General features: G+C 43.4%; 1 protein-coding gene across 1 annotated transcript in view; it reads left to right on the top strand.

The window, feature by feature from the left end:
- COLGALT2 (collagen beta(1-O)galactosyltransferase 2) overlaps nucleotides 1-10903 on the top strand; it is a 171499-nt gene extending 160596 nt beyond the window's left edge. Inside the window, exon 12 of the mRNA XM_073592872.1 lies at nucleotides 8404-10903. Coding sequence (XP_073448973.1) covers nucleotides 8404-8677 — 274 coding nt within the window. The 3' untranslated portion in view covers nucleotides 8678-10903. The remainder of the gene's footprint in view (nucleotides 1-8403) is intronic.
- The last annotated feature ends 1897 nt before the right edge of the window (nucleotides 10904-12800 follow it).

The raw sequence follows: 12800 nt of genomic DNA, 5'->3' as shown, positions 1-12800 counted from the left end.
CTGTGATAGCTTTATGTTTTAAAAATTTGTTTTTAAAAACATGCTAGGGCTGAAAATGTAGAACCACAGGATTTGTTGCGAACCTATGGTATTGGCAAACCTGAACTTCATCACTAATCACAAAGGACCTGACATGTTTCAGTTAAGTATCAAAATATAAACCTCTATGAACCAGTCTGACAACAGTCTGGGACCAATTAATGAGCAACACTTTGGAAATGCCTAAAATTCATAATAAAATTATTGCCTAATATAGCCAAAACAGCACAATTTGTTGTATATAAAGCCAGTTGGAAATCATTTACAAACACAAACTAATTTAAATACTGTACCAAATCATAAGGGAAATTGCTGACACTTAATGTATATCAAAAGGCTATACTGCATGTGGCTGGAACAAATTAGGTTTGTTGTACTGAGCAGAGGAGGAAAGTGAGGGAGAGGCACAACCCCAGTAAGGCAGGATGTCATTTAGAGACAGCTTGCAGAGCAGTAGAGAGAAAAGCCACCCCAGTCCACTTGATGGCAGAGCTCCACAGGTGCAGGGCACTGTGGTTCCTCAGTCTGCTCCCCAGAGCTCACCTGTGTGGGCCTTTATTGTATCAATCATGGTAACACATCAGTCATTTGGGTACCATGTGTATGAAGAGACATCTGACCTCGGGGGGGGGGGGGGGTGTCCAGATGGCAGAGAGAGCAGAAGTGTAAAGCCACAGCTACAGCTTCCGAGCATCCTGCAGTCATCCTGAGCCCGATTTGCTACAGAAAGGTCTTAAATTGTTCCCCAGGGCTGTGGGAACAATCCAGGCTGGCACCCATGGTAAAATACAGGCCCCCTTGACAGTTTCGATGGCGGAACAGGTGGCCAGGCACCAAAGGCAAGATGGCTCTGGGACACAGGCAGAGCAGCATGACGGTCTCTGCTTTCCACCAACAACAGGCTGCAATGGTGAGTGACTTTGCCCCTGCTACTAGAGACACACAACCTGACCCACTGCAGTCCCAGAGCCTCCACATGGACAGTAAAGATAGCTCCAGGCTCCCCCTCCACTGAACTTACCCTAGCCTCCATTATACTTGCTATTCATGAATGTAAAGCCTCCCTCATTGCTCAGATAGCGTCAGTATGCATGGACTTTTCTCTCCTGAAGCAAGACGTACAAAACTTAAGGGATAGGGCAGGGGAAGCCGAGGAACACATCAGCTCCCTTGAGGATGTTGTCCATCCCCTATCTGCCACAGTAAGGGATCATACAGGGGAAATGGCGGCCCTTCGCGCCAAAATTGATGACCTGGAAAATCGTTCCCGAAGGAACAACCCGTGATTCGTGGGATTCCCTGAACGCGCAGAGAGTCCTCGCCCTGAAAAGTTCCTCTATAACTGGGTAAGGGAAATTTTTGGGTCTGACGCACCATCCTTTTCCCATGTGATTGAGTGGGCACATCGCACCCCTCCGCGCCCCCCACCCACTGGAGTTCCACCCCGCTCCATTATTGCCTGGCTCCTCAACCTCCAAGACAAGGTTGCCATCCTTCGCCTCGCCAGGGAGAAAGGCCCCTTAAAATACAATGGCAATACCACTTCAGTATACCCTGACTTTTCAGCGGATGTCCAGAGGCAGCGCATCAACTTCGCAGCAGTAAAGGCTCGATTACGCACAGAGGGCCTCTCCTATGCCATGCTTTTCCCTGCAAAGCTGCGCATCATTCATGATGGCAAGGTGCAATTCTACACCAACCCCAAGAAGGCCATGGCATGGCTCAATGACCGATATGGAGTTCCACCAAGACACAGAGCAGTTTACAGACTGAGGCTCTAACCCCTACAATTCCCATCTACACTTGCCCTGAGCTGAATGTGGAGACACCTTTCTCCCTACACATGGGAGTTCCTCCAGTATGCCCATCGGACCGTTTTGGTTTTCCATAAGTATATTCCACCCCCTCTACAGCAGAACTGTGAACTGTTATCCTGTCATCATTCACCCTTACAGACCAGACCTCCTTCCTATCGTCAGATCTGAGTCCCCCTATACAGGCTACTGGCATTTAACTATGCAATTTGTTCCATCTACTATTGAACTATGCTACATCCCCCATATGCAGAACCGCTCGGGGGTCAGCCTGGATTCCACTACCACCCCACATCAGTTGGTGGCGAGGCCACAGGACAGTTCTCCCCCAGTTTAAAGGGGGCCCTTCAGGTTTCTTCAGTTCAGGGATCCAAGGCTCCCTATGTTGGGGTTGGCCGAGCGGGGAGGGGGGCAAAGGTTTTTTCGCTCTTTTTTTTCTCTTTTTTGGGACACTCTCATTTTAGATTTTATTTGCATCTTCTACGGGTACTGCGCAGGACAGTTTATGTTTTTTTTTCTGGTTTATTAACTGATAGCTCGTGCAGCTTCAGAGGCAGTTATATTCAGTATCTTGAAGATATGTTTAGATATGCTCAGAGTGTCACAGCCTACCAGGTATTAAGTGTGAAGTCATTTACATTTCTATGTGAATGTAATATGATGTATGACTTAGAATGGCAAAGCCCTTGAAGATAGTGTCATGGAACACTAGAGGAATGAAACTCACCTCACCGGCACTAAAGTGAGAACCCTTGGGCGTCCATGGCTGGAAAAATCTTATCACTCTACCCACACAAACTATTCCAGGGGGGTATCTAACCACAGACCCAGAGGGGAGATTTATTATACGAACCTTGAAATTTCCTCTGTGATGTTTACTCTTGTGAACGTTTGTATTCCTCCCCCATTTTTGGTGGCGGTACTATCTAAATTGTCACTTAAGCTGCTGACTAGACCCCCTGGACCGATACTTTATATAGGGGACTTTAATGCCCTATTAGACCCAGCCATGGACTGCTTGGGAGGTGTGGTAGATCTTTTCCCTCCCTTCTGAATTAGATGCAGGTATATGATCCTACAGAGATATGGCGCTGGAAGCATCCGTATGTGAGCCAGTATTCTTGCCACTCGGATTCCTTCCACACCATGTCCCGGATTGACATGGCATTTACCACGGCGGATACCCTTCCCGTTGTCACTGCAGTCTCGTATCTACCCAGAGGAGTCTCGGACCACGCTACTCTCTCTGTGGACCTCACTCTCCTCCCAGGTTCAGGCCCTGCTATCTGGCGTCTGAACTCTTACTGGTTAGAGGATGAGGTGGTGCAGGGAGTGTGCAGAAAGGGTATTACGGGCTATTGGAAGGACAACTTGGAAACAGTAGACCCCTCCATGGAATGGGAAGCATTTAAGTCCAAATTGAGGGGCACCTTTATATCCATCACGGGAGTCATACAGAAAAACAATAGGCAACTTACAGGGGAACTGGAAACTGCCATGGTACAAGCAGAATCTGTTTACGCCTCTAAATCGACCCTCCACGCAAGAGTCGAGTGGCTACAGAGACGCAGGGAGTATGAACTATATCTGTTAGACCTTACGCAGAAACGCATGTTACATGCTACTCAAAAATCATTTGAGCACGGTAACAAAGCTGGACGTCTCTTGGCAGACCTGATCACCCCCCCATATCCATTCCGCGTATACTTACCACACAGGGCCAAATTAGCGACACCCCTGTGGACATCATGGGAACCTTTTTAAATTTCTACAAAGACCTATATACCTCCAGAGCTAACTACAACGAAGCCCAACTTACTGAATACTTAGCCGACATACCTCTCCCCACCCTCACGACTGAACAGAAAGATGAGCTAGAGGCACCTATCTCAGTTGAAGAAATTGCAGTAGCTATCTCACAAATGCCTGCTCATAAAACTTCCGGTTTGGATGGCTATCCAACTGAATGGTACACACAATTTAAAGACATACTATCCCCATTTCTTTTACACACATACAACAAGGCTTTAGATATAGGAGTCCTTCCCCTACTATGCGAGAAGCCTTGATTATATTTTTACTAAAACCCCGCAAGGACATACTTCAATGCAAATCATACCGCCCGATATCACTCATAAATGTGGATGTTAAGATCCTGGCCAAAGTTTGGCAAATCGTTTAAACACTGTAGTGACAACCCTGGTACACAGTGACCAGAGGGGATTTATACCTGGAAGGTCCACCAGATTGAATATCCGCAGACTATTCCATAATCTGCGATACCCACACGGCTGTCCTCCTACAAGGGCCATAGTATCCCTAGATACATGTAAAGCGTTCAACAGTGTGGAATGGCTGTACCTCTTCCAGGTGTTGAAAATGTTTGGCTTTGGCCCCAGAATGGTGGCGTGGATAAAACTACTCTATGCTTCCGTATTCAGGTTAACTCTACAGTCACTGAGTCCTTCTCAATCAATAGGGGCACAAGACAGGGGTGTCCGCTGTCCTCCCTCCTCTTTGCCATGGCCATGGAGCCGCTAGCGGTACGTATCCGCTCCTCTCCATCTATAAAAGGTCTTCACATTGCCACCATTGAGGAATGAATCTCGCTCTATGCGGATGACACGTTGGTGTACCTGGCGGACACCGATGTGTCACTCCTAACATTGTTATCCGAGATCAATACATTTGGAGACTACTCTGGATTCAGGGTCAATTGGGACAAATCCAGCCCTTTCCCCTTGGACCCAGACGCAACTTCTCATATTCACCCAGACTCTAATCTGCAGGTGGTGTCCTCCTTTAGGTATCTAAGGGTTCTGGTGTAGACACCTCTGTCCACTTACATTGTCAATAACTTAGACCCACTACTAACTCAGTTAAAGGAGCAAACTAAACAGTGGATGGACCTGCCCCTGGATTTCATGGGGAGGGCAAATACCCTCAAAACGATCTATTTACCAAGACTGCTATACATCTTGGTCAACTCCCCATGCAAAATACCTAAATCTATTTTCAAATGTATAGACACAATCTGTACAACGTTCCTGTGGAATGGCAGATCCCCCAGAGTGACGCTTGAGACACTAAGGTTACGGACACACCTGACTGGATTGGCATTCTCAAACTTCTTTCTATACTACCTAGCATCTTACCTGGTGCATAACCATGACTGGCTACAACCGATAGCAGCAAATGCATGTACTACCACTGAGGGGGCTATTGCGTCCTCCATGGAAACCCTTCACAATATTGTTTATAGGGGCAAAGTCCTGCCCCGGCACCTCCATACTGGCCACATCCCTTTCATTGTTCAACTACATCACCACCAAAATAACACGGCACACATGGTCGGTATCCCCAAATAACCCTCTATGGTTCAACCCCACCTTGCAGGACCTATACTCTTTATCTGACCCTAAACGTTGGTACTCCAAAGGGATGAAATACCTTTGTCACCTATACACTGCACAAGGCTTTAAATCCTTCCATCAGCTCAGACTTGACTTTGACTTGCCGCACTCATACCTGTTTTACTACTATCAGCTCAGACATGCTATCAGAGCACAGTTCGGCTCCTTAGATGACCCAACTAACCTACTACCACTAGAGAAACTGCTGAGACAACCTGATCCTACCAAACTTATATCTACTTATTACGCTGCCCTAATGACTGACTTTAACCCCAACGATGCCATCCCAATGTACAAAATTACCTTTGAACTTCGGAAACAAAGCAAAACATTCCACGAAATATGGGACAGGTGGCTGGCTAGCCCCCTGACCCTTCCCTCACAATAGAAATAAATTGCAGGTTGTTTGTAGGTCGTACCACTCTATATACTGTATATATAGAATTTTACTGGTGCTAAGTAACCAACACCTTGTTTGTATTCTACATATGAATGTATGATGCTTAAGCAATGTATTATCATAAGTCTCCCAAATGCACGAGCCTAGTATTTGATGTTGTGTACCCATGATTGCCAAGTTTTGTTTTTGTTTTTGTAAAGCATATTGTTTTGTTTTGTTTTTTCTCTTTTTTTTTTTGGTTCGTCTGTTTGTCATAAAACTAATAAAAAATATCTTTAAAAAAAAAGAAAAAGACCTCTCAGCACACAGCTCGTGGAGAACAGCACCAGAATGCTAGTCATCAGGAAAAGGGCCACACTCCTCCTCACCCTCTTTCTAGCTCTTCCCTTTCCAACTCTACACACACTACACATGATTCACTCTCAGTGTCTTCCAGGGATAGAGATGATGGTATATCAAGAGGTGTCATAGGTCAACCCTAAGGTTCCGCCAGCAGGGAAGAGGGTCTGCATGGGACCATGCAGAGTAGGAGTGTAGGCTGCAACCTTGCTCTGATTTTGCTAACCCCACCTAATAATCTGTAGCATTGAGCAGTCACATTTTACAGCTGCTAGAGTGAAAAATAAAACCCATCCCTAGCCACCCCTATGCCCAGCACCTAAATGCCAGTTTGACCAATTCACTGGCTTTACAACTCCAGCCTTTCCAGCCGGTTGATTCTGCCCTCTTTTGGGAATTTCGGCCTGTGCTGTACCACAGTGGCAACTTCCTTGTCACCATTTCTTTGCCATCACTGGGCTTCGCCATCATGTGGAAGGCAATGTTTCCACATCGCTGAACCATGAGGTCAGCAGTAAAGTCCACATGACCACAGACATGTTGTTCAGCAAGTATGGGCAGGGGCGCAATATATCATTCACAGCCAAATGGGTGACTGGGCATTTTTTGTTTGGCATACCAACTGCCCCAGCTCTGCAATGTGGGTTTGTGGATTGTGGTTTGTTTTGCTCCTGTTTGGTAACTTATATGATGTTGACAGCTTTAGATTTTTTTTAATTATATACAGTTTTTGGCTGTAATGCCTCTGCTGCATTTAACACTTAATTATTATTGCTACACAAAAATCTGTTGCTTTGGCAAAAACTACCTACTAGGAATGTATTTTGGGGTGGAAATAAATCATATTGGGTGCTGCTTAATGTGAGCTAAACAATTATGTAAATGTAAAGCAAATGACTATACAGGCAATTTTTGTGATGCCAGAATATGGTGTTGTCCCCAAGAATCATGATGAGTTGTAATTCCACTTACAGTGTTAAGGAATCCCCCAAGCGTGTTGTAAAGGAATTACATTTTTTCCTGCGAGCTGCTCTAAAATGGCCTCTCAATATTGAACTTTAAAATTGTTTGACTTGACCTTAGAAAATGACCATTACTAAAATGGAACATTCGTCTACTATGGATTTCAGTTAGGTTCGAATTCCGAACTTAACTTCGATGGCCTATGCTGAGTGTTCACCACACTGAACACGGGTCTGTTCAGCTCATCACTAATCACCATGTACAATTTCAAAGAATCCTTCAAACTTGGATTTGTGATTTTCACCTTTAAAGCTACAAGAAATGGACCCTCTCCCTGCTGTATGGTATTTTTACAATATCAGCATATCAGCATTTCGATGGCGAGCTGGCTGACTCTCTCAAGACACTCTTAAAGCCCTATCTTGATGAAGAGGGTTATGAGAAATGGCAATCCCAAACAGGATATTGCACTAAACCTGTAGGTAAATAATAGAACCAAAACCTTTGCTAAGTGGAAGAATAGGATTGGTAATAAAGTTGGCAGTGCCTCCACCAAGCAAAAGGGCCTTCTTGGTAAATGATCCAGTAATGTAATCAAAGTAATTGAAGGCAGAAGAACTACTGCAACCAGCATATAACAATAACCATAAGAATATAGATACAGACCAGTATAGAAACAATATAAGTTTTTTTATAAGAAAACAATAATTACCATACCTACATTCAATGTACAAGCAGATATTATCAGCAAAGGGTCTGATAGGAGTCCTGGTGGAATTGTGCACATATACCCTGAGATACTTAGTTATTTATAGAGATAACGCCAGGTGAATGTTGCAGCAAGGTCCTGTAGCAGGGGCCCATGAGGAGTTTGCAGCATCCATCTTTGTGTCAAAGACCTAAAGACAAGATCTGCTGTGGCAAAGAGACCCCCAGCTGTTACCCAACCAGTCTAGAAACGCCGTCCTAGTTATCTGGCAATAATTGTCTCTTTTGATCTGGAATTAGTAGCATGGACAGGACATTTGGCCTCAGACCTTCTGCCTCTCTGCTTCCTCCTCTCAAGATCTTTTCCCAACAACCCCCAAGTCAGGAAGTGACATACATAATTTTACATTGCAATGTTATACTAGCAGCTGACAGTAGAAGGCATTGAATGCCTACACATGCCTTGAGAAAGATGGCTAGCACACCACTGAAACATCTATACAATAAACATGTTAACTATTTTAAAATGTAACTGTATATGTAAATGTATTTTTTCATCAACTGATGTCAAAATTTAGTCAGCTAAAATTACATAAACTATTTGACTGCATTTGGATGCCTAAATACGTACTCAAAACACAAATGTGTCTGCACAATGTTATTTTTAGGTGTCTTTTAATTTGTGTGTTTCTGCATAGGTTAATTTGATCCACTCTTGTGTTTTTAGAGATACATACATGGAGTTTTATCATCCACGGGACTTGAAGGCCTTCTCCGCTGAACCATTGCTTCTCTACCCTACTCATTACACAGGTCAGGTAGGGTACTTTAGTGACACAGAAACATCCACTATATGGGACAATGAAACGGTATCAACAGACTGGGACAGAAGATATTCAGGAAAAACAAGGCAACAAGGTGAAATACATACTGATGCTCAGAACACCGAAGCATTGTCACCACAGGCAACACTTGATGCATCATCACGGGATGAACTTTGATTGTTGTAAAGTATGTGTAGAGCAGATAGATTTTGTATAGAACAATTTAACTGTGAATAATTGAGCATTTTTTTTGTAAAGATAAATAAACGTGAGTATTGTACACTTTGTAAAATAACAAAAGCAACACTTGGTTTGCAAATCTTGAAGTTGCTCACTAACCGCTCCTCCAAGAAAAATCAAGAACACACTGGGGAGTCTGGACTCTCTATGATACATATTTATGATTTTATTTATGTACATTTCAAAAGTAATATATGTTCTTTAGGTGTGTCAATATTGCAAAGGATTTCAAAATTAAGAACATATATGATATTGTTGTACAACTAGAAAAGTGTATTTTTTACTTTGATACTAGAACTTTCAATGGTAATTATTTTTACAAATTAGTATGAATTTTGGATAAATGGGTTTTGTTAATTTTTTTTATGTTTTATTCAAGTACAATTGAGAATAATTAATACATAAAAGATATAAATACATTTATTTTTGTTACTGTATTAATTTTGACAATAAGCTGCTGTTTCAGCTAGTTTTGTGAAAATCTCTCATATGAACAGGAACCATAATTATTGTGAACTTTGGCAGAGCACCACAAATGTTACCCATGCGGCAGACCCATCTGTAATGTTTAATATTACATTTTCCGAGTGGTGTCTGCACAGACAGTTTCCAGATTCACTAGTGAATAAAGAGTATAATTAATCATCTAGGTTTGCATCTGAGATACCTATTAGTGCTAGCACAAAGGTATGGAAATAAACGTATTTCCACATAAGAAGTCCACTCTACCTATTTTAGACTAATAAGAGGCAAAAAGAAAACGCATATCTCTGTTCCGCTATCCTACAACATTCTCAGTAGAGGTATAGGGCAGGAATAAAAATGATTTGTATAACACCTCTAAAGCAACTAAAATCAGCAAGTAATGGATGGAAAAGGCAGCAGTGGATTATGATCTGAAATGTCATGAACACCTTCTTTGCAGTACCAAAGTTGGCAAGCAAAGTGAATATCTAGTATTGGATATTTAATGCCATGGTCTTAAAATTTCAAGTAAATTTCAAGTGTTTGTAAAGGTTCAATTTTTTAAAAATAACAAACATGTCATACTTACCTGCTCTTTGCAATGGTTTTGCACAGAGCAGCCCTCCTTTTCTTGGGTACCCCACAAACACTCCTGGCCACTCCTCACTGCTGAGTGCCCCCATAGCAAGCTGCTTGCTTTGGGGGACACTCGTGTGTGCTCGCTCCTGAGCTGCCTCTGTGTGTCTATGAGACCTTCAGAGTGTGGTTCGGCCCCGCCCCCGCTCTCTTCTTACTGGCTGTGATTGACAGCAGGGGGAGCCAATGGCTCCCCCTGCTGTGTCTCAGCCAATGAGGAGGCAGAGACCTTGGAGTGCTTCTGCTCTTGTGCACATCACTGGATCGGGCTCAGATGAGTATAAGAGGGGGAGCTGCACACTGAAGGTTTTTTACCTTCATGCATTGAATGCATGAAGGTAAAAAAAACCTTCAGCCTTTAGAACCACTTTAAAGGCCAAGTCTATCGAAACTGATTTTAAACTTCACTAGAGCATTGATCATATAGAGTATGTACAGGCTTGGCTGGAAAGATTTTGACAAGTGGCTGGTGGCATCAACAAGTTGTGTAGCTGATACTTCTCTGTGTCAGGTAAAGGTTAGTATAAGACTGGTAGGGAGGTTGGGGGCCACTACTACATTAAGTATGTAAATATTAGCCAACCACAACTGTCAAAGGCAGCAGATTTGTGTATGGAAATATCTCTCTTTACTATTATCATCTAAATCTCAATGTATATGACCAATTTAACTGCATTTATTTATCAAAATGTTTTAAGCAAAGCTGTTGTTTTCACATGTTATACTACACTGGGTGGATATAAAATAATTTGGTTAGTACACTTTATAAAATAATACTGATATGAGAAGTATCTTACTGCCAGTTAAGACCAGGAAATGCATTCCATCTAAACTCTTAAACCCCAAGAAGGGGACAATTCCCTGGACCAAGTATAGTCATAATATTCTCTATTTATTAGATTCCCTTACATGATTAGTTCTTGTAAGGAAGGAACCATCTACGTTTAAATATAATAAAATGTAGGTTATTATAAGTCAGAAGTGTTTTTATAAAGATTGTACCAATTTTAACAGTTTCTTAACATGTTTAATTTAAACCAAATAAAATATTTTCTCTTTTGATCATGTTTTTTTATTCATCTGACATAAGCAGTTTGTAGGCAGAGATTAAAATGAGTTAGCTGGAAATATAATGCCTTATAATAACATATAATAATAATATAATAACTTAATTTCTGAACGTATTTGTTTTGATTTCTTTGTATGTATGGATTGCATGGGTTGTTACTGACATATGGTGAAAAATTCATGTCAATAGCACCTATAGAAATATATTTACCTAGGAAAATGGTGACGTGTTCAATACTTATTTTACCCGCTGTGTGTATATAGCAGGTGTGTTAAATTTGGTGTTATCGCTCTCACTCTCTCATACTGGTCACTGGAATGTTCAACATGGCACCTCATGGCAAAGAACTCTCTGAGGATTTGAAAATAAAAAAAGAGTTGTTGTTTTACATAAAGATGACCTAGGCAATAAGAAGATGGCCAAGACCCTGAAACTGAGCTGCAGCACGGTGGCCAAGACCATACAGTGGTTTAACAGGACAGGTTCCACTCAGAACAGGCCTCGCCATGGTCGACCAAAGAAATTGAGTGCATGTGCTCAGCATCATATCCAGAGGTTGTCTTTGGGAAATAGACGCATGGGTGCTACCAGCATTGCTGCAGAGGTTGAAGGGGTGAGGGGTCAGCCTGTCAGTGCTCAGACCATATCCTGCACACTACATCAAATTGGTCTACATGGCTGTCTTACCAGAAGGAAGCCTCTTCTAAAGATAATGCACAAGAAAGCCTGCAAACAGTTTGCTGAAGACAATCAGACTAAGGACATGGATTACTGGAACCATGTCCTGTGGTCTGATGAGATCAAGATAAACTTATTTGGTTCAGATGGTGTCAAGCGTGTGTGGCAGCCAGGGCCATCTTTAACGCAGGGCAAAAGGGGCAGCTGCCCTGGGCCCTGTCATTGTCGGGGGGCCCGCCAAAGCAGCTGTCCCTTGTATCCACGCTGCCCGCAAATTGGGGTCCCAACCATGCCATGATAACCCCCGCCGAGTGCAGAAATTCATCGCTGTATTCCCCTGCCAGCAGGGCGAGGGTGGGGCCGGGAGCTCCACTGCCGCTCTGACCATGCCCCCTGCAGCCTGTATTCACGGAGGTTCGGAGCTGACATCGGAGTAGAAGAGATGAGAGCCCCGCCTCCGGACCTGTTTGAGTCCTGCCCCCAGACCTTTGTGAGTCCCGCCCCCAGACCTTTGCAAGCTCTGTCTCTGGACCCCTGAGGGCCCCGCACCTGGACCCCTGAGGGCCCCACACCTGGACCCCTGAGGGCCCTGTCCCTGAATCAATGAGAGAGGGTGGTGAGCCTGGCTGGCTAGGTAGGTCATTCTCCCCATAGACTGCTTGTTGACTGTTATCCTAACCATGACCTGTTGTTTATGAACAGTATAGCTGTACACTGCTATGTAAAATTTTAAAATGGTTACTTAGTTTATCACCACCTGTACTCTGATCATCTCCTGTACTAGATCCGCAGTCTCTGGTCATCTCCTGTATTAGATCTGCAGTCTCTGGTCATCTCTTGTATTAAATCCGCAGTCTCTGGTCATCTCCTGTATTAGATCCGCAGTCTCTGGTCATCTCCTGTATTAGATCCGCAGTCTCTGGTCATCTCCTGTATTAGATCCGCAGTCACTGGTCATCTCCTGTATTAGATCCGCAGTCTCTGGTCATCTCCTGTATTAGATCTGCAGTCTCTGGTCATCTCCTGTATTAGATCCACAGTCTCTGGTCATCTCCTGTACTAGATCCGCAGTCTCTGGTCATCTCCTGTACTAGATCCGCAGTCTCTGGTCATCTCCTGTATTAGATTCGCAGTCTCTGGTCATCTCCTGTATTAGATCCGCAGTCTCTGGTCATCTCCTGTAATAGATCCGCAGTCTATGGTCATGTCCTG

The sequence above is a fragment of the Aquarana catesbeiana genome, linkage group LG07, assembly GCF_042186555.1.
Source record: "Aquarana catesbeiana isolate 2022-GZ linkage group LG07, ASM4218655v1, whole genome shotgun sequence".
Classification (NCBI taxonomy): domain Eukaryota; kingdom Metazoa; phylum Chordata; class Amphibia; order Anura; family Ranidae; genus Aquarana; species Aquarana catesbeiana.
This window is presented reverse-complemented; position numbering and strand designations above follow the sequence as displayed.